At 44.8% G+C, this 22,004-nt stretch overlaps 1 protein-coding gene across 4 annotated transcripts in view; it reads right to left on the bottom strand.

The window, feature by feature from the left end:
- The window catches only part of tex10 (testis expressed 10), a 186,238-nt gene that overhangs the window by 49,767 nt on the left and 114,467 nt on the right, over window positions 1–22,004 (bottom strand). For all 4 annotated transcript variants that reach the window (XM_068010421.1, XM_068010410.1, XM_068010402.1 and 1 more), the window contains one exon: window positions 19,940–20,073. In XM_068010421.1, coding sequence (XP_067866522.1) covers window positions 19,940–20,073 — 134 coding nt within the window. The remainder of the gene's footprint in view (window positions 1–19,939; window positions 20,074–22,004) is intronic.

Here is a 22,004-nt window from a genome sequence, read left to right as displayed (position 1 = left end):
CATCTAGATTTTTCAAGTCAGAGGTTGATCATTCCTGATTAATGGCACAATGATGAGGATAAGCCATGTGATATTAATAAGCAGCTAAGATCTTTGCAGTCAATATGCTAACTTCTGACTATTGCCCGGTTCTGGTCCCGTAGACAAAGCAACACAGAAACAGGAGTACCCATTTAGTCCCTCGGCCCTGCTCCACCATTCAATTAGATCATGGTTGAACTGCACCTCAAATCCATTTATCAACCTTTCTTCCATATCCTTCAATACTCTCACCCAACAAAACTCCATCACTCGGTCTTTAAATTGTCAGTTGATCCAGCATCCAGCCTTTCAGGGGTGAGATCATATCCTGGAATGCAAAGGAGCCCCAGCTTCTTTTCCCTGCTGCAAACCATCTTCTTAAAACCCCCCTCTTCTGTCTCCTCTACCCTCACCTCCAACAAGTGTGCGCAGTTCATTGTCAGTAAGATTGAGACCATCCGATCAGCTGCATCTGCCACATCACTCCCTTCCCCTAGTCTACAGGGCCAAACTTCCTCTAAAACTCCAGCTGCCCTGGACTTGACACACATTGTTCTCTAACTTCTCTCGCATCTCCCTCATGCCCCAATCCAAACTCTTCTTGTATGCAAAACCCACTCCTGCGCCATTGACCATATTCCCTCTAAACTGCTGACCACCAACTTCCCTTCTTGGTCTTATGAAGGTGCTTCTGGTTTTGTTAAAAATATTTTTTTAAAGGAATTCATAGTCAAACTGAATAAATGTTGGAGCAATTTCTTTTCAAGAGAGTCATCAAGGGGACACTGAAAGAACTGGTTTGGCAACAATGTTTACTGGTTGTCACATAACATGTCAAAAATAGAACAGAAACCCTGGTAACAGGGGAAGAAGTGGGCAGAGAAGTGGGCAGGCGCCCCTTTGGACAAGTCCGGGAGCAGCAGCGCACACCTGAGAGGGCAGAAAACTCAAGCTTTTGGTTGTAGTGTCAGTGTGTTTTTACCTTCTGGAATAAGATAAAGTTAGCTCCTGCTGCTGAAGAAGTGTCAAGGAAGGAGAGAAGACCGCAAACCAGCTCGCTTTCCAGCAACTCTCTAAAAGACCCTGAGAAGTCCACTGTGTCAATTCATCTCGTCTTCTATCTTTGAAGAAAAGCCTGCTAAATTACTTCTCAACTCCGCCTGAAAAGAACTGTTCTAAAAGATCCAAGTGACCCAACTACGTGTACTCGGAAATTAGACAGTATGCCAGTTTTGGAACACAATACATCTCATCTGCTGTTTTCTTCAGCAATGAGCAACTATTCAGCCCAAGTGTTTTTCTGTCTGTAACACAGCTCTGAATTAAAAAATTCCCTTTTATTTTTCCAATTAACTGGTGTATATATGTGTTGGTGTGAGTGTGAGAGACTAAGGTTAAAAAAAAGGGCTTTAAAATTTTCATCTATGTCTTTAAGCTTTACTTGATTACTGGTTAAGACTGTTTTTATAATAAACTGATTACTTTGTTGTTCATTAAAGAAACCTGGTTAGTGTGTTCTATTCTGGAAAAAACAGAGTATATGATTGACCATATCGGTTAAGCGGGAAATTTTAAAATACATGTGACCTGTGGAGAAGTGGGACTAGAATAAACAGTGCACTCCTCCCGCCTCGGTCATAACAGTCTGAATGCTAGTAGATATTGTTAATGGTTTGCTCTCTTCAGGTACTATCGTGCTCTCATTCAAATCTATCATCACCCAATTCTTCAAAAAAATCAACCCTTGACCCCTCTGTCCTTGCAAACTATCATCCCACCGACAACCCCCCCATTCCTTTTCAAAGTCCTTCAACGTGCTGTCACCTCTCAAATTCGTGTCCATCTTTCCCAGAACTCCATGTTTGAATCCCTCCAATCAGGGTTCCGCTCCTGCCATAGTACCAGAACAGCTCTTATCAAGGCCACAAATGACATCCTATGTGACTGTGGCAAAAACAAACCATTCTGCCTTGGCTTTCTTGACTCGTCCGCAGCCTATGACGCATCTGATTACACCATCCTCTCCAACGCCTTGCACCCTTGTCCGACTGCACTCACCTGGTTCCATTCTTACCTAACCACAGCCAGAGAATTACCTGCAATAGTTTCTCTTCTGCTCCCCCACTGTTAACTTGTGTCCCCAAGGATCAATCCTTGGCCCCCTATTTCTCATCATCACACTGCCTCTCGGCAACATCATCCAAAAACAGAGTCAGTTTTCACATGTATGCTGACAAAACCCATCTCTACCTCACTACCACCACTTCCCTCGCCCACTCCTCTGTCACTAAATTATTAGATTGCTTGTCGGACAACCAGTAATGGATTGGCATAAATTTCCTCCAATTAAATATCGCAAAAACAAAGCCATTCTCTTTGGTCTCCGCGACAAACTCTGCTCCCCAGCTACTGACTCCATGCCCCTCCCTAACAACTATCTGAGGCTGAACGAGACTATCTGCAACTTTGGTATCATTTTTGATCCAGAGATGAGCTTCCAACCACATGTAGGCACCATTAGTCAGACTGCCTATTTCAACATCCATAACACTGCCTAGCTTCACCCCTGTCTCAGCTCATTTGCAGCTGAAACCCTCACCCATGCCTTTGTTACTTCTAAACTTCACTATTTAATGCACTCCTGGCCAGCCTGCCACATTTTACCCTCTATAAACTTGACCTACATTGGCTGCCGGTTAAGTAAACACCTTGCTTTTAAAATTCTCATTCTTGTTTTCAGATCGCTCATGCTCTCATCCCTCCCTAACTCTGTAAACTTCTCCAGCCCCACAACCCTCCGAAATATGTGTGTTAATTCTGGCCTCCTCAGCATCCCTTATTTTAATTGCTACACCATTTGTGGCCATGCCTTCAACTGCTTAGGCTCTAAGCTTCATAACATAAGAATGTATCCAAATAGCAGAAGTAGACCATTCCACTCCTTGAGCCTGCTCTGTCATTTAGTACGATCATGGCTCATCTTTTGCCTCAACTCTGCTTTTCTGCCTGCTCCCCATATCCCTGATTCCCTGAAACATCAAAAATCTAAGACTTAAATATACTCAACATTGGAGCATCCACAATCCACTGGGATAGACAATTCCAAAGATTCACAACCCTGAGTGAAGAAATTTCTCATCTCAGTCCTAAATGATCAATCCCTTATCCTGAGACTGTGCCCCCATGTTCTAGATTCACCAGTCAGGGGAAACAACTTCTCAGTGTCTACCTTGTCAAGCCCCTTCCGAATCTTGCATGTTTCAATGAGATCACCTCTCATTCTCTAAACTCCAGACAGGATAGGCCCAGTTTACTCAACCTCTCATCCTAGGAGCCAACCTATTGAACCTTAACTGTACTGCCTCCGATGCGCATACATCATTCCTTAGATTATGAAGACCAAAATTGTGCACAGTATGCCAGTTGTAGTTTCACCAAAGCCCCACAACTGCAGCAAGACTTCCTTATTCTTGTGCTCCAATTCCCTTGCAATAAAGCCAATATGACATTTGCGTTTCTAATTGCTTGCTGTTTCTGCATGCTAACTTTTTGTGTTCCTAGTATGAGTCCACAAATGTCTCTCCGAACAACAGCATTTAAAAGTTTCACACCTTTTAAAAACTATTGATTTTCTATTCTTACTACCAGTGAATAACCTTACACTTCCCCACATAATGCTTCATCTGCCACCTTATTGCCCACTCACTTAACTTGCCCATATCTCTCTGCAGCCCCATTTGTGCCCTCCTCACAGCATCCATTCCCACTTAACTCTATCATCCGAAAACTTGGATACATTACTCTTGTTCTCTTCGTCTAAATCATTAACATAGATTGTAAATAGCTGAGGCCCCAGCTCTGATCCTTGCGGCACTCCACTAGTTACAGCCTACCAACTTGAAAATGCCCCATTTATCCCTATTCTTTGCTTCCTGTTCGTTAACAGGTCCTCCATCCATGCTAATATATTATCCCAAACTCCATGAACCCTATCTTGCATATTAATCTTTTTTGTGGCACCTTATATAGAATGCCTTTTGAAAATCCAAGTATACTACATCTACCAGTTCCCCTTTGTCTACCTTACAAGTTACAACCTCAAAAAACGAAAATTTGGCAAACACGATTTTCCTTTCGTAAAACTATGTTGACTTTGTCTGATCACACTGTAAAATTCTAAGTGCTTTGTTAAGACTTCCTTAATAATAGGTTCCAGCATTCTCCTGACAACTGATGTCAAGTTAACTGGCCTGCAGTCCCCCATTTACTCTCTCCCTCCTTTCTTGAATAGCGATGTTACATTTGCTAACTTCCAGGTTCCTCCTGTCTCTGCCTCCCAGGGACCGACGTTTACTTTAACTACTTCTTTGGCCTCCTTGTCTCGACAGACAATGGGTAAGCGCCTAGAGGTGGTCAGTGGTTTGTGGGAGCAGCTCCTGGAGTGGCTATAAAGGCTCCTAGAGTGGCAGACTCTTCCACAGGCACTGCAGATAAAATTGGTTGTCGGGGCTCTTACACAGTTGGCTCTCTCCTTGCGCTTCTGTCTTTTTTCCTGCCAACTGCTAAGTCTCGTCGACGTGCCACTCTTTAGCCCCGCCTTTATGGCTGTCCGCCAGCTCTGGCGATCACTGGCAACTGACTCCCACGACTTGTGGTCAATGCCACAGGACCTCATGTCTCCGCTTTAAAGATGTCTGCAAATGCAACATGGACGACCGGTGGGTCTGATATCAGTGACGAGCTCGCTGTACAATATGTCCTTGGGGATCCTGCCATCTTCCAGGTGGCTCACATGGCCAAGCCATCTCAAGCGCCACTGGCTCAGTAGGGTGTATACGCTGGGGATGTTGGCCGCCTCGAGGACTTCTGCATTGGAGATATGGTCCTGCCACCTGATGCCAAGGAGTCTTTGGAGGCAGCAAAGATGGAATGAGTTGAGACGTCGCTCTTGGCTGACATACGTTGTCCAGGCCTCGCTGACGTAGAGCAAGGTACTGAGGACACAGGCTTGAAACACGCGGACTTTTGTGTTCTGCGTCAGTGCGCCATTTTCTCACACCCTCTTGGCCAGTCTGGACATAGCAGTGGATGCCTTTCCCATGCGCTTGTTAATTTCTGCATCAAGAGACAGGTTACTGGTGAGGCCTAACCAGCAGCCTCAAGAAAACAAACATCATGAGACAGGACGTCAGAAATGCTCCATCCATCAATATCAGCGACCATGCTCTGGAAGTGGTTCAAGAGTTCACTTACCTAGGCTCAACTTTAACTACTCTCCTTTATATATACTTGTAAAATCTCCTTGAATCGGTTTCATATTCCTGGCTAGTTAACACTCATATTCTAGTTTTTCCCTTCTTAATCTACTGTTTGTTCACCCTTGGCTGGCTTCTAAAACACTCCCAATCCTCAGGTTTACTACTATTCTTTGCAACGTTATAAGTCTCTTCCTTTAAGCTAATATTATCCTTAACTTATCTAATAAGCCACGGATGGATCTTTCTCACTGAGTTTTTTTTTTAATGGAATGTATTTTTGTTGAACATTTTGAATTGTTACTTTCAATTTTTCCCACTGTTTATTTACTGCCATACCTTTTGGGGAGGCAGTGGCATAGTGGTAAAGTCACTGGACTAGTAATTCAGAGCCCTGGCCAATATTCTGGGGATATGGGTTCGAATCCCACCACAGCAGATGTTGAAATTTGAATTCAGTCAATAAATTTAAATGATGGTTGTAAAAACCCATTTGGTTCACTAATGGCCTTCAGGGAAGGAAATCTGCCGTCCTTACCTGGTCCAGAGCCACAGCAATGTGATTGACTCTTAAATGCTCTCTCAAATAGCCTAGCCAGCCACTCACTTCAAGGGCAGTTAGGAACGGGCAATAAATGCTGGCCTAGCCAGTGATGCCCACATCCCACAAACAAATTAAAAGTCTATTTACCAATCAACCTGAGCCAGCTCTTCCTCATACCAATGCATTTGGCTTTGTTTAAGTTTAAGATGCTTGTTTGGGACTGGAGTATGTTGCTTTCAAATTAATGTGGAATTCAACTCTATTATGATCACTTTTTCCCCCAGAGGATTTTTTACTATCAGATTACTAATTAAACCTTCCTCATTGCACAATATTAGATCTAAAATTGCTTTATCCCTAGTTGGTTCAACAGCATATTATTCAAGGAAACTTATGAAAGCATTCTGTGAACTCAGCTTCCAGACTACCTTTGCCAATTTGATTTGTCCAGTCAATATGAAAATTAAAGCCCTCCACAATTATTACACTGCCTTTGTTACATGCTCCAATTATTTATTGCTTAATGCTCTGTCCAAAGGTATAACTATTAGGGGACTTATAAACTACTTCTACCAGCATTTTCCAACCCTTGTTCTTCCTAATCTCCACCCATACTGTAAATATAATCAGATCTTCTGAGCCAAGATTCTTTCTCACTACTGTCGTGATGTCATCCTTTACTATCAGGGCTATACCTCCTCTTTCTATTCTATATGTCTTTTCAAAATTTTGTGTACCCTGGAATATTTATTTCCCAACCTTGGTCACTCTGTAACCACGTCTCTATATGGCAATTAGATCTAAACCATTTATCTCTATTTGGGCCGCTAGTTCATCAATTTTATGAATGCTTCACGCATTGAGATCAAGAGCCTTTAATTTTATTTTTAACTCCTATTCTTTGCATGGACCTTATTTGCTGATGCACTATTACCATTAAACTGTCCCTTCCTGTCCCACTCTGCTTGCCTTTACCGAGATCGCTACACTACTCTATTGCCTTGACCTTTATATTTAGATTGCTAAGTTTCCTTTCACCTAATCCCTCCCACCGCTCCCCTCCTCTCAATCTTTTTTTTAAAGTTTAAAGCCCTATCTGCAGCCCTAATTATATAATTAACCAGCCCTGTAAGTGGAGCCCATGCCAACGGAACAGCTCCCTCTTTCTACAGTACTTATGCCAGTGCCCCATGAATTGAAACCTCATTTTCCAACACCACTCTTTGAGCCACATATTTAATTCTCTAGTATGCTTGACCATATGCCAACTGACACATCGTTCAGGTAACAATCTAGAGATCACCAACTTTGAGGTTCCGTTTTATAATTTGGACCCAAACTTCTCAAATTCTCGAATATCATTCTTAGTTTTACCTAGGTCATTGGTTCCTACGTGGACCATGACAATTGGATCCTCCCCCTCCAAGTTCGTGGCAATAGTCAGGCAACACAACCTTCGGAATTCCCAGTCACAGTTGCAGAGAACAGTATCTATCATCCGACTATACTGTCTCCAATCACTACCACATTTCTTTTCACTCCCCCCACTTGAATGGCTTCCTGCACCATGGTGCTACAGTCAGTTTGCCCATCCACCCTGCAGTCCTTGTTCTCAGCCACATAGGGAACAAGTACCTTGTACCCGTTGTCAAAGTCAGGGGCCAAGGCTTCTCCATCATGACATCCAGATTTCGCATACTTGGGAGAGAGAGAGAAGAGAAAGAAAGAGAGAGTGTGAGCGACAGCGAGAGAGCGAGCGACAGAACGAGCGAGCACGCGAGAGCACGGGTGCGAGAGAGAGAATTGAGCTAAGACATCAGCACCATCTTCAACCCAAAAAGTGAACTGCCAGAAAACTGCAACAGCCCAATAAATACCAGATAACCAGCAAACAGGTCTGTAACTTTAAAAATTCATCTTCTAAGGGGGATCCCACAGGTTATGTCATAAACAATACAATTTTACAACCTCAACTCTGAACACCTCTTACCCTCTACTTTTCTATCTACCTTCTCGAGAGTACGAGGGAGTGAATGCATGTGCGAGTGCTGTTGCGTTCATTTCGGGATTTGTTTAAAATAAATAGTTTTTTTAAACCTACAAGAAAACCTGTCATCTGTCTGTTTTTTGGCAAATTAAACACAAAGGGTTAAAAGACTACAACAAAAACACTTGATGTGGTCTGTTGGGAGGTGAACAGTGGGAACAAGCCATGCCATCATCCACCTGGCCATAACAAACTAACAGCAACAGTAAGTTACAGTCTCCTAGCTTATTAACAAAATACACTCACACCATCTACTGGAGGTAAAACAAAAAGAATAAAAAGCATGCACCTCCCCACTTCGGCACCGAATTCCCTACTTTAGCACTCAGTTTATGAAGGATTTTGTTCCCCGATCACTCTGTACTCCACACCCTGTGCGGTATCAAATACTGTCTACTTAAATAGAGAGCTTATGACTCAAACCCAAGTTACAACTGCTAGATCAGCTTCCTGCTACAGTAACTAACACTTACTCAGGCAACTACTTTCAGCCGAATGACAGTTAAACGCCACTACAACTGCCACTGGCAGGCACTTTCGGTTAACTAGTTTGCAGTTCTTTTGCAGTTTGAAAATTCTAAGTCAAATTCTAAATATTAATCCAAATTACAGCTTGAGAAATACTTAGAGAGACCCTTCTTGCACCAAATTCCTGACTTTAGCTCCTTTGTTATCTCTTGCCCCACCCCCACCTCACTTGCTTATAACCTGTGACATTTTTAATATTTGTCAGTTCCGAAGAAGGGTCACTGACCCGAAACGTTAACTCTGCTTCTCTTTCCACAGATGCTGCCAGACCTGCTGAGTGGTTCCAGCATTTCTTGTTTTTATTTCAGATTTCCAGCATCCGCAGTATTTTGCTTTTATTATCCTGACTTTAGCTCTCAGTTTATGAAGCTCTCTTATCTGATCACTCCCTCCCTAAACACCTCTACCTCTCTTCCTTTAAGACATTCTTCAAAACCGACTACTCTGACCAAGCTTTTAGTCATCTGCCATAATATCGCCTTATGTGGCTCGGTGTCACATTTTGCTTTATAATGCCCGAGTAGCACCTTGGCATATTTTATTACATTAAAAGCACTATATAAATACAAGTTGTTGTTCAGTGTTCCAGACTTCCACTACCCTTTGTTAAGTGAATGGGCAACAAGTTGGAAGATGGAGTATAATGTTGAGAAGTGTGAGGTTATTTACTTTGGTAGTAAGAATAGAAAAATACTTTAAAAAGGTGTGAAACTTGTAAAAGTTGATGTTCAGAGGGACTTGGGTGTACTCGTAAAAGAACACAAAGTTAGCATGCAGGCACAGAAGCAATTAGGAAGGCAAATGGCATGTTGGCCTTTACTGCAAGGGGATTGGAGTACAAGAATTGTAAGGAACTTGGGTGAGACCACACCTGGAGTACTGTGTGCAGTTTTGGTCTCCATATTTAAGGAAGAATATACTTGCATTGACGGTGATACAGTGAAGATTGGTCCCTGAAATGAGAGGGGCTGTCCTATAATGAAAGGCTAAGTAAATTGGGTCTATATCCTCTGGACTTTAGAAGAATGAGAGGTGATCTCAATGAAACATACAATATTCTGAAGGGGCTCAACAGGGTAGACACTGAAAGGTGGTTTCCCCTGGCTGGGGAATCTAGAACATAGGACACAGTGCCAGGATAAGGAGACAATCATTTAGGACTGAGATGAGAATTACCCCAGAGGCCAAGTTAGACAGATTTTTGGTGTCTCGAGTGGGCGAGAAAGTGGAGTTGAAGCCAAAGATCAGACATGATCGTGTTGAATGGTGGAGCAGGCCCGACATGCTGTATGGACTACTCCTGCTCCGATTTCTTATGTTCATAAGGAAGAAAGCAAGGTAGACCGGCAGAGAGGTTTAGCAAGGGAATTTTAGAGCTTAGGGCTGAGGCAGCTGAAGGCGTGGCCACCAACAGTAGCGAGATTAAAATCAGGGATAATCAAAAGCCTGGAATTAGAGAGCACAGGTATCTCAGTTGTAGGACAGGAGGAGATTAGAGTTAGGGAGGGGACAGGCATGGAGGGATTTGAAAACAAGAAAGAGAATTTTAAAAATCAAGCTTTGTTAAATCAGCAGCCACTGTCATTCAGTAAGCACAGAGGCAATGGATGAACGGCTTTTGGTGCGTGTTGGGACATGGGCAGCAGAGTTTTGGATGACCTCAAGTTTCCAGGGTAGAACGTGGGAAGGCTGCCAGGAGTGCTTTAGAATAATCAAGTCTGAAGGCAACAAAGGCATGGATGAGTGTTTCAGCATCAGATGAGCTGAGGCAGGGGTGGAGATGGGTACCGTTAGCGATGGTGCGGATATGTGGTTGGTAGCTCATCTTGGGGTCAAATATGACACCAAGGTTCCAACAGTCTTGTTCTGCTTCAAACAGTTGTCAGGAAGAGGGATGGAATTGGTGGCGAGGGAGCAATAACAATGGCTTTCAGTCTTCCCAATATTTAATTGTTGAAAATTTCTGCTCATCCAGTACTGGTTGTCAGATAAGCAATCTGACAATTGAGACAGTGGAGGGGTCCAGAGAGGTGGTGGTGGAGGTAGAGCTGGATGTTGTCAGTGCAAATTTGGAAACTAAGGTGTTTTCGGATGATGCCGAGGGACAGCATGTACATGAGAAACAGGAGAGGTCCAAGGATCAATCTTTGGGTACACCAGAGGTAACTGCACAAGAATGTGAAGGGAAGCCATTGATGGCACTTCTCTAGCTACCATTACAGAGATACGAATAGAACCAGGTGGGTGCAGTCCCACCCGGCTGGACGACAATGGAGTGTGTTATGAACAGGTAGTTAATTTTTTTTTTTAAACCAATTTCTCTGTCTTCTCCACAACCTGCCCGTAAGAAGATTGTGATTGAATTTTCCCCGCTTGAACCTTGACTTGTAAAGGACGACAACAACACTGCTGTTAAAGTTAAAACAAAGAAATAGGGTCTATTAACACACACTCAAACTCGGGAGGGGATTAACTCTGCAAAGCACACTCACAAACACATAAGGAAAGGTAAAGGCACCAAAAAGGGTAAGAACATTTACAAAATGGAAAATAGCTTAACTGCAAACTAATGGGGGTTTCAATTAAAAGAGTCCGATTTTTAATTGACGAAGTTCAAAATCTGGAGATAACCAACTGGAAATGTTGAGTGGGGGATAGGAGTCTTTGAGACCTCTTCCTTTACACTTTTGAAGTTGAGGTAGTTTAGATTCTGATGTCACCCTTGTTTAATGAAGAGAAAAACTGGCAGTGAGCAGATTTTCTTGCTGTTTTGCAGGCTATGGTTTCTATTCTTTCTTGCAGGAAGGCCTCAGAAAAGCCAGATGCAGCTTCAAGCCAGCTGTGTTTTTTGAACAAGCTGTTCCCTCATCTGATCTTGTTTCAAATCTAGGCAAGCTGAGCAGGGTGGCCTCTGGGTCATGTGACTGGACCTCTTCAAGTAGCTGTCCCACCTCCTCCATTTTAACAAGTGGAACTCAAAAGTAAAATAACTTAACATGCTGTCTGTAATGGCAACTGACAATAACACCCAAGTGCACAAAAATACAATTTACAGATGGTTCTCATCTGTTCACGACAAGAGGCGTTGGAGTATGGTGTGATTAACAGTGTCAAAGGCTGCAGACAGGACGAGAGGGACGAGGAGAGATAGTTTGTCTTTGTCATAATCACATAGGATGCCATTTGTCATTTTGATAAGAGCTGTTTCGGTACTGTGGCAGGGGCTGAAATCTTATTGGAGGGATTCAAACATGGAGTTCCAGAAAAGATGGGCACGAATTTGCTATTAATCTGCCATTCATACTACTGCAACTATGACAATTACAACAACCATTTATTTTGGACCTGCAACACTGAAAAGCAATCTAAAGCACTAAACAATCAAAAAATGTATGGCATGATATCTGCCCCCATTACACAAAACACTCATTTGAAACAGGCAATCGTTCATATCGACTCAAAAGCGACAATCATTAACGATTTATATTAATGTAACATTCAATGTTACAGTCATAGCACTTTAGGTGATTTGTTTATATCAGGCAGAAACAGCTGAGCTTATTTACCAGTTTACATTCGCAGTCTTGATCTACAACATTCTTGTGAATTAGACAAGTTTCAAGGTTGTGAACAATAGAATGCCTTGAATTGTTGGCCTGGCCCCTGGATCCAAGCGTTCTACAGTGGACGAGCAAAACAATATAGCAACTTGCCTGGCGCGATCAATGACTTTCATGAGGGTGTGTTCCTTAAGATCAGCTGCAGCTCATCGCTTTGATGCCTGCTTCCTATTCGTGATGTTTCAAGGATGAAGTTATTTCTCTTATTGCAGCGACCTATAACATCCTGGGTGGGATTATCAAATAATCCTAATTTCCAAATTCCATTATACCAAAACCCTCTTTTACTAGTGCGTGGTGCACGTATGGGTGTGCATGCACGCTGGAGTGGCCAGGATTGCTAATAATCACTGGCAGAACCTGACAAGCATGTTCTTCAGACTAAAGATATGGACAAGGAAAACAAACGATAAAAAAAAAAACACAATTGGCAAGGGCTCCCTCATTTAAAAAAATAATTAATAGTAAGATGCTATAACAGGAGAGAGAAGAAAACAGAACCAGCGATTCTCCCTGGATGTGTATTGCACCAACTAAACTCCTCGTTAAAATGTAATATTTTCAATAGTTCCAAGTACTTAAATACAAGCCCATTCACACCTCATTAATCATTTGTACCCCAACTCCACTCAACATCTCTCTACTTTTGCTGGTAGGATCCAACTTAACAGACTCCTTAAAAATTACAGTCCCGCTCTTCTAATCTCATTCTTATCTCTGAACACTACCACATTATACTGGCCATCACGCATCATGTGCTTTCACACAAACATGCCCGCTATAAGCAGTGAGGACTACAGAAGAGGTGACCATAAGCTCAGTCAAAGAGGTGAGCTTTAAATTAAAGGAGGATCTTAATGATGATCCTATTCTAAAATGTTGACCTGTTTAGACAGGTTCTCCCATCCTAACTATTTACGTTGGCAGTTTCATTGTAAATGTTGACCTAAATTGTTCAGGGCAGGAACTGTGTGCCATATGCAACATTTTTAGTAATGCACCCAATAGGTACGAGGTACAAATAAAATATATTTAGCCAACCTATTGCAATTTTCACAAAGTTGAAACAGTCAACCACTTGCATGGATTATACCATGACCCACGTATGAAATACACAGTCAAGCACTTTTAGAAACAATTCCAATCAAGTGGCCAGAATTTCAAACGATCTAGATACTAAGAACTGAATATCCTGCAAATTCATGGATTTTTGTTGATTCACCTACAACTAGCCAACGCCACCAAAATCAACCACTAGACCAAAAGGGTTTTTTTTTAAAATCTGAAAACAAAAGGTGGTTCCCATTTAATACAGTAATACATTTACAGTGTTAATTGCAGACATATCTACTACCTCATCTGCATTAAAAAAAATTATACCAAATGTCAAATGATGCAATGGTAGAAATTAAGTTTATTGTTACTGTCCAAATTATTGACAAAAGTAAATAAAATTTTTGAAATTTAAAAAAATGCCATGAAACTCTTGTGGCTAACCTGTTTGCTGGTTAGTGGGTATGTTAGCAATAGTGGTGGTTACAAACTAGTAATCCTGAGCCCTGGACTAATGACCAGGAGACGAGTTCAAATTCCACCATAGCAGCTGCAGCATTTAAATTTCGTATTAGAATTTAAATTCAGGTACTTAAATATATCTGGAATAAAAAGCTAGTGTCAGTAATGGTGACGGCATAACCAGCAGATTGTCATAAAAATCCATCCGGTTCACCAATGTCCTTAAGCTAGGGAAATCCACTGACCTTACCAACAGTGGCCTGTGTGAGATTCCAGACCAACAACAATGTGGTTAACTCTTAACTGCCCTCTGAAATGGCCTAACAAGCCACTACGAAAAAGTCTAAGAACAGACTCAGACAGACCACCCGCCGCACATAGCCCAGTTGACCCCGCAAAATACTCCTCGCTGGCATCTGGGGACTTGTGCCAAAATTGGAAAAGCTGTCCCACAGACTAGTCAAGCAACAACTGACAGGCATACTCTCAGAATCGTACCTTTTTTTTGTTCATTCGTGGGATATGACCATCCATGGCAAGGCCAGCATTTATTGCCCATCACAAATTGCCCTTGAGAAGACCTTCCAGCCAATGTCCCAGACTTCTCCATCACCATCCCGGAGGTGGCGACAGATATCGTCAGCAGGGAGTGGCCCTGGGAGCCTTCAACCTTGACTCCAGACCCCATGAAGTCACATGGCATCAGGTGAAATATGGGCAAGGAAACCTCCTGCTGATTACCACCTACCACCCTGCCTCAGCTGATGAATCAGTATCCTCTATTTTGAGCACGACTTGGAAGAAGCAGTGAGGGTAACAAGGGCACAGAGACTACTCAGGGTGGGAGGCTTCAAATGTCCATTCACCATAAGTGGCTCACTAACACCACTACTGAGAGAGCTGATTAAATCCTGAAAGACATAGCTGCCAGACTGGTAAGAAAACCAACAAGTGGGAAAAACCTACTTGACCTCGCCCTTGCCAATCTACCTGTTGCAGATGCATCTTTCCATGACAGCATAGGAAGCGGTGACTGCTGCACTTCCCTTTATGGAGAGGAAGAGCTGCCTTCACACTAAGGACACTCTCCATCATATTGTGTGGCACTACCACCGTACTAAATTGGAGAGATTCAGCACAGATCTGGCAGCTCAAAACTGCCATCCGGTGAAACGACAACACAGGACTAAATGCATGCTGAACAGCAAAAGCAGCATGCTATAGCAACAACACTGACATCTACCAGACAAAGTGTAAAATTGCCCTGGCATATCCTGTTCACAAAAAGTAAGACAAATCCAATCCAGCCACTTACCACCCAAACCCACTATCAATCATCAGCAAAATAATGGAAGGTGTTGTCAGCAGTACTATTAAGTGGCACTTATTCACCAATGCTCAGTTTGGGTTCCATCAAAACCACTCGGCTCCAGATCTCATTATAGCCTTAGTCTAAACATGGACAATAGAGCTAACTTCCAGATAAGTTGAGAGTGACCGCCCTTGACATCAAGGCAGCATTTCACACAGTATGGCATCAAGGAGCCCGATTTTGAAGTCAATGAGAATTATGGAGAATAATTCTCCACAGGCTAGACTTATACTAGTACGTAGGTTGTGGTTGTTGAAGGCCAATCATCTCAGTCCCAGGACATCGATACAGGACTTCCTCAGGGCAATGTCCTAGGCCTAACCTTCTTCAACTGCTTCATCAATGACCTTTCCTCCATCATAAGGTCAGAAGTGGGGATGTTGTTATGACCGAGGCAGGAGGAGTGCACTGTTAATTCAGTCCCACTTCTCCGCGGGTCACAACATAATACTTAAAATTTTCCTACTTGTCAATACGGTCAACCAGATACACTATTTTTCCCAGAATAGATCACACTAACCAGGTTTCTTTACTGAACAACAAAATTAGCAGTTTATGATAAAACAAGTCTTAACTAGTAATGAAGTAAAACATAAACAGAGATTAACATTTTTTAAAGTCCAACATTAAATTTTAGCGTCCCCTTTTTACCTTATATGTCTATCGGTTAACCGAAAAAATAAAAAGGGATTTTTGGATCAGAGCTCTGTTACAGACAAAAGAACAACCGGGCAGATCACTTGCCCACCCTTGAAGAAAACAGATGAGACATGCTGCACCAAAACTGGAGCATACTCCAAGCACATGCAGACAGACTCCCTAATTGATCCCCCTAGAACAGTTCTCTTCAGGCAGCACTGAGAATTATTTTTAGCAGGCTTTCTTCAAATACAGGAAACAAGATGAATTTAAGGGAATTGCTGGAAAGCGAGCTCGGTTGTAGTCTTCTGTTCTTCCTTGGAATTCTCTCCTTGTGCAGCAGACTTGTCTTTATCTCACTCTGGAAGGTAAAACACACTCAGTCTGACACACAACCAGAAAGTGTGTCAATTTTCTGCCCTTCCAGGTGCTCTGCTGCTACTGGGCTTGTCCAATCAAAGGAGCGCTCGTCACTGCTCTGCCCTGTTACCAGGATTTCTGTTCTATCTTTAACTTGAGTCATGCGACAACCAGCAACATTGCTGCAGTGTGTACCAACTACAAGGTATACTGAAGCAGCTCGCCAAGATTTCTTTGACAGCACCTTCCAAACTGCAGTCTCTTCCACCTTGAAGGACAAGGCCAGCAGACATGGATCATCATTATCTGCAAGTTCCCCTCCAAGTCATGCACTAGCCTGACTTGGAAATATATTGCCATTCCTACATTGTCAATGGGTCGAAATCCTGGAACTTCTTACCTAACAGCATTATGAGTGCACCAACACCACAAAGACTGCAGAAATTCAAGATGGCAGCTCACCACCATCTTCTCAAGTGCAATTAGGGAGGGCAATAAATGCTGTCCTTGGCCAGCAACGCCACATCCCATGAACGAATAAAAAAAACTTCCATCAATACTACTCTTCAACCACTTTCAAGCAGATTTAAGGGAAAAGAAAGACATGCATTTATATAGTGCCTTTCACAACATCAGAACATCCCAAAGCGCTTTATAGTCAATGAAGTACTTTTGAAGTGTTGCAATGTTGGAAATGTGCAGCCAGTCAATATGCACACTGCAAGATCCCACAAACAGCAATGTGATAACGACCAGATAATCTGTTTTTTATGATGTTGATTGAGGGATAAATAAATACTGGCCAGGACACCAGGGATAACTCGCCCGCTCTTCTTCAAAATAGTGCCATGGGATCTTTTACAGCCACCTGAGAGGACAGACAGTGCCTCAGTTTAACGACTCATCTGAAAGACAGCACCTCCGAGAGTGCAGCATTCCCTCAGTACTGCACTGGAATGTCAGCCTTGATTTTTGTGCTCAAGTCCTCGAGTGGGACTTGAATCCACAACATTCTGACTCAGAGGAGAGAGTGGCCACCAACTGAGCCACAGCTGATAGCATCAGAAGACTCTCCTTCCAATTTCCCTTCACAACCTGTGGGAATCACCTGACTTATGCTGGGAATCAGTGTGTAAAAGAGCTCCAACATCCTGTGGGGGGTGTTTAAACTAATTTAGCAGTTTGGGGGGGGGGGGGGGTGCACCAGCAGAGAGAAATGGTGCATAGAAAATTAGTAAGGACAAACAGCAACAAACCAAAGAATAATGTTGTAAAAACAGGAAGGAAAGGGAGAAGTAAAAGCAAAGCAGAGAAGCATGGTGTTGGAATGTATCTGAGTGTTACAAATAGATTGATGATCTACAGGTGCCAGTAGCCAGATGAGCTTATGATAGAGTGGCTATAAGAGACCCGGCTTAAACATGGGCAAGGATTGGGAACCAAGCTTCCCTGGCTACAGTGCGTTCAGGAGGACGAAGAAAGGGAAAAAGAAAGGCAGGGTGGTGGCAGTATTGATCAAGGCTAATATTACATTTCTACAGATGGACAATATACTACAGGGTTCAAATTTGGTTAGAGTTATATTTCTACGAGAGATTGCCGAAAAGTGAGACGATAGAGCAGCAAATCTGTAGATAAGCTTCAGAGAAATGCAAAAATAATAGAGTAGTAATATCAGGGGACTTCAATTACCCTAACAGAGACGGGGGGGGGGGGGGGGGGGGGGAAACAGAGTAAAGGGCAAGGAGGATGAAAACAAGTGTAAACTGTGTTCAGAAGAACTTTCTTAATGAAAATATTTCCAATCCAATGAGGAAAGAAGCAGTGCTGCATTTTGTTCTGTGAAATGAAGTAGGGCAAGTGGAGCGTGATTTAGTGGGAAAACATCTGGGTAACAGCGATCATAATAGTAGTTATAATCAAATATAATCAAAAGTAGTTATGGAAAGGGACAAAGAAAAATCAAAATGAGAAAATAGCCAACTGGAAGTGAGCCTATTTCAGTGATTTAAGAAGGGATCTAGCACAGGTGGATTGAAAAAAAAGTGGCCTGGAAAACAGCAATGGCAGGCTTTAAAGGCAGTGATAGTTTGGGTACACACCAACCATACTCCAATAAAAAAAGGAAAGATGAGGCATCCAACGCCAGAGCTCCATGGAACAAAAGAAATAGAGATTAAAATAAAACAGAAAAAAGTTTATGACAAAATCAGGTTCAGAAAACAATCAAATTTCAGACAGAATACAGAGAGTAAAGGAGGACATTGAAGAAGGATACAAGGGCAAAAAATGTGGAGATATTAGCTGGTTAACATCAAAGGGAACCCAAAAATCCTTTATAAACATATAAAAAGCAAAAGGATAATTAAACAATGGTAAGGCCGATTCGGGTCAAAAAAAGGGATTCATCTTGTGAAGGTAAAGGGCTTGACGGCGGGACTAAATATGTATTTTTCTGCATCTGTCACCACTAAAAAGAATGACGCTAATGGAAGAGTAAAGGCAGGGAGCAGAGCTATTGGATAATATAAAAATAGATAAAAAAAGGTGCTAAATACATCTGCATCACTCAAAATTAATAAGTCACCTGGTGCAGGTGGGATGCATCCTCAGTTGCTAAGGAAGCTAGGGTAGAGACAGCAAAATCTCAGGCCACAATCTTTCAATCCTCCTTGGATATTGGAGTGCTGCCAAAAGACTGGAGGATTGCAAATGCTATACCCCCATTCAAAAATGAGGATGGATAAACCAGGTAGCTACAGGCCAATCAGTCTAACATCAGTGATGGTTAAAGCACTGGAAGCAAGTGCCAAGTACAAAATTTATTCTTACTTGGAGAAGCATGGGTTTATAAGTGACATCTAGCACATTTTTGTGAAAGGCAAATCATGTCTGACTAACCTGATTGGCTCTTAGCCAATTTGGTACCCGCGTTAACTAGTACTGGTGAACAAATGTTTTCTGACTGGAGAGATGTATGCAGTAGGGTGCCACAGGGGTTGGCATTGGGATCATTGCTTTCCATGTTTTATATAGATGACTTGGAATTAGGTAGAGGGAGTGCAGTTTTGAAGTTTGTGGATGCTACAAAACATGGCAACGGAGTAAACAGGAAAAGGTCAGAGAAGCTGGGATTGCTCTCCTTCGGCCAGACAAAGGGGAGACCTAATAGGCATGCCATGTGGGACTAAACTGGATAGCTGTTTCAAAAAGCTGGCACAAGTTAGATGGGGCGTGTAGCGAGGGTTTGATTCTATGATCCCACCAACTACTGTATTTTTTACAGGAAAATGGAAGAGTTTGGTAAAAAAAATTATTAATTTACCTTTAACTAAAAGGAGAGAGATTGCAGTTTGCCCAGATGTTTAAAATAAGTTAATTTACAATAGGATATGGAGGTTGCTAACACCTTATGCATCAACTGAGAATTACAATACCAAGATAAAAATACTTCAATTTTACAGATTCATTATGGTGCCAGTAAAATGTTTATCCAAAGACTAGTATAAATTAGGAAATGATCTAGGGTTCATGTATTTCTGTACATTTTATAATTGCAGGTAAACTAGCCAATTCAATCACCTGATCGCAAAAGTGTACAAGCGATGGAAGATATTTACATATGCAATTACTTTTGTTTGGAGATACACAGCATTCAATCTAAGAATTTAAAGAAAACAATCAATTCATCTATGCACTTGTTCCAGGAACTGCTTTTTTTAAACCTGGATAAAAACTTAATTTCCTAAACCAAGATCTGTGAGATAAAGTACTGCTCAGGACTGTACTCTTAAATACGTAGAAAGTATTCATGTATGATTCAGATGAAATATTACACTTCAAAACTTACAAAAAACATGAACTGTTAAGAATGTAGTCCTGAGGGCTTAATAAAATAAAAAAAATGTTATGTCTTTGACAAAAGCTTTAATTGCTCTCTAAACCACAAATGGTTTGTTGCTATCAAGGGATAGCATAAAGCCCAGGCTCTACTGCCTACCATTTGCATTCATGTTGCCGCAAAGTGTAATGAGTTACCTCAGTCAAGGCCCAGTGGTGTACAAACTGGTCAAGATCAGTCACATAAAGGCGCACAGATGAAAACTGGGACTGGCTTATATGAGGATTACTGCTGCTGTTCTGCAGCCAAGTCAATTCTTCTCCCGAGAATCCTGCAATACAGGAAATGAACAGAAGAGACACAATTAACAATTAGAAACAACTTTTCCATAAGCTCTCAGCAAAAACAACATGAAAAAAAAGACGCCTTTGATATCTTCGATTTCCACATAGATAAATTCTGAAAATTAGCCTTAAAACAATGAGAGCGTAGGGGGGGAAGAGAGAGGGGGGGAAGGGGGGGAAGAGAGAGGGGGGGAAGGGGGGGAGAGCGCGCGGGGGGGGGGGGGGGGGGAGAGCAGGAGAGCGCGCGGGGGGGGGAAGGGCGAGGGCGGGGGGGGGAAGGGCGAGGGCGGGGGGGGGAAGGGCGAGGGGGGGGGGAAGGGCGAGGGGGGGGGAAGGGCGAGGGGGGGGAAGGGCGAGGGGGGGGGGAAGGGCGAGGGGGGGGAAGGGCGAGGGGGGGGGAAGGGCGAGGGGGGGGGAAGGGCGAGGGGGGGGGAAGGGCGAGGGGGGGGGAAGGGCGAGGGGGGGGGGAAGGGCGAGGGGGGGGGGAAGGGCGAGGGGGGGGGGAAGGGCGAGGGGGGGGGGAAGGGCGAGGGGGGGGGAAGGGCGAGGGGGGGGGAAGGGCGAGGGGGGGGAAGGGCGAGGGGGGGGGAAGGGCGAGGGGGGGGAAGGGCGAGGGGGGGGGAAGGGCGAGGGGGGGGGAAGGGCGAGGGGGGGGGAAGGGCGAGGGGGGGGGAAGGGCGAGGGGGGGGGAAGGGCGAGGGGGGGGGAAGGGCGAGGGGGGGGGAAGGGCGAGGGGGGGGAAGGGCGAGGGGGGGGAAGGGCGAGGGGGGGGAAGGGCGAGGGGGGGGAAGGGCGAGGGGGGGGAAGGGCGAGGGGGGGGAAGGGCGAGGGGGGGGAAGGGCGAGGGGGGGGAAGGGCGAGGGGGGGAAGGGCGAGGGGAGAAGGGCGAGGGGAGAAGGGCGAGGGGGAGAAGGGCGAGGGGGAGAAGGGCGAGGGGGGGGAAGGGCGAGGGGGGGGAAGGGCGAGGGGGGGAAGGGCGAGGGGAGAAGGGCGAGGGGAGAAGGGCGAGGGGAGAAGGGCGAGGGGAGAAGGGCGAGGGGAGAAGGGCGAGGGGAGAAGGGCGAGGGGGAAGGTGTGGAGCGGGAGGGGGAAGGTGTGGAGCGGGAGGGGGAAGGTGTGGGGCGGGAGGGGGAAGGTGTGGGGCGGGAGGGGGAAGGTGTGGAGCGGGAGGGGGAAGGTGTGGAGCGGGAGGGGGAAGGTGTGGAGCGGGAGGGGGAAGGTGTGGAGCGGGAGGGGGAAGGTGTGGAGCGGGAGGGGGAAGGTGTGGAGCGGGAGGGGGAAGGTGTGGAGCGGGAGGGGGAAGGTGTGGAGCGGGAGGGGGAAGGTGTGGAGCGGGAGGGGGAAGGTGTGGAGCGGGAGGGGGAAGGTGTGGAGCGGGAGGGGGAAGGTGTGGAGCGGGAGGGGGAAGGTGTGGAGCGGGAGGGGGAAGGTGTGGAGCGGGAGGGGGAAGGTGTGGAGCGGGAGGGGGAAGGTGTGGAGCGGGAGGGGGAAGGTGTGGAGCGGGAGGGGGAAGGTGTGGAGCGGGAGGGGGAAGGTGTGGAGCGGGAGGGGGAAGGTGTGGAGCGGGAGGGGGAAGGTGTGGAGCGGGAGGGGGAAGGTGTGGAGCGGGAGGGGGAAGGTGTGGAGCGGGAGGGGGAAGGTGTGGAGCGGGAGGGGGAAGGTGTGGAGCGGGAGGGGGAAGGTGTGGAGCGGGAGGGGGAAGGTGTGGAGCGGGAGGGGGAAGGTGTGGAGCGGGAGGGGGAAGGTGTGGAGCGGGAGGGGGAAGGTGTGGAGCGGGAGGGGGAAGGTGTGGAGCGGGAAGGGGAAGGTGTGGAGCGGGAGGGGAGGGGGTGAGAGAGAGGGGGGGGGTGAGAGAGAGGGGGGGGGTGAGAGAGAGGGGGGGGGTGAGAGAGAGGGGGGGGGTGAGAGAGAGGGGGGG

This window comes from Heterodontus francisci, chromosome 2 (assembly GCF_036365525.1).
Source record: "Heterodontus francisci isolate sHetFra1 chromosome 2, sHetFra1.hap1, whole genome shotgun sequence".
Lineage (NCBI taxonomy): Eukaryota > Metazoa > Chordata > Chondrichthyes > Heterodontiformes > Heterodontidae > Heterodontus > Heterodontus francisci.
This window is presented reverse-complemented; position numbering and strand designations above follow the sequence as displayed.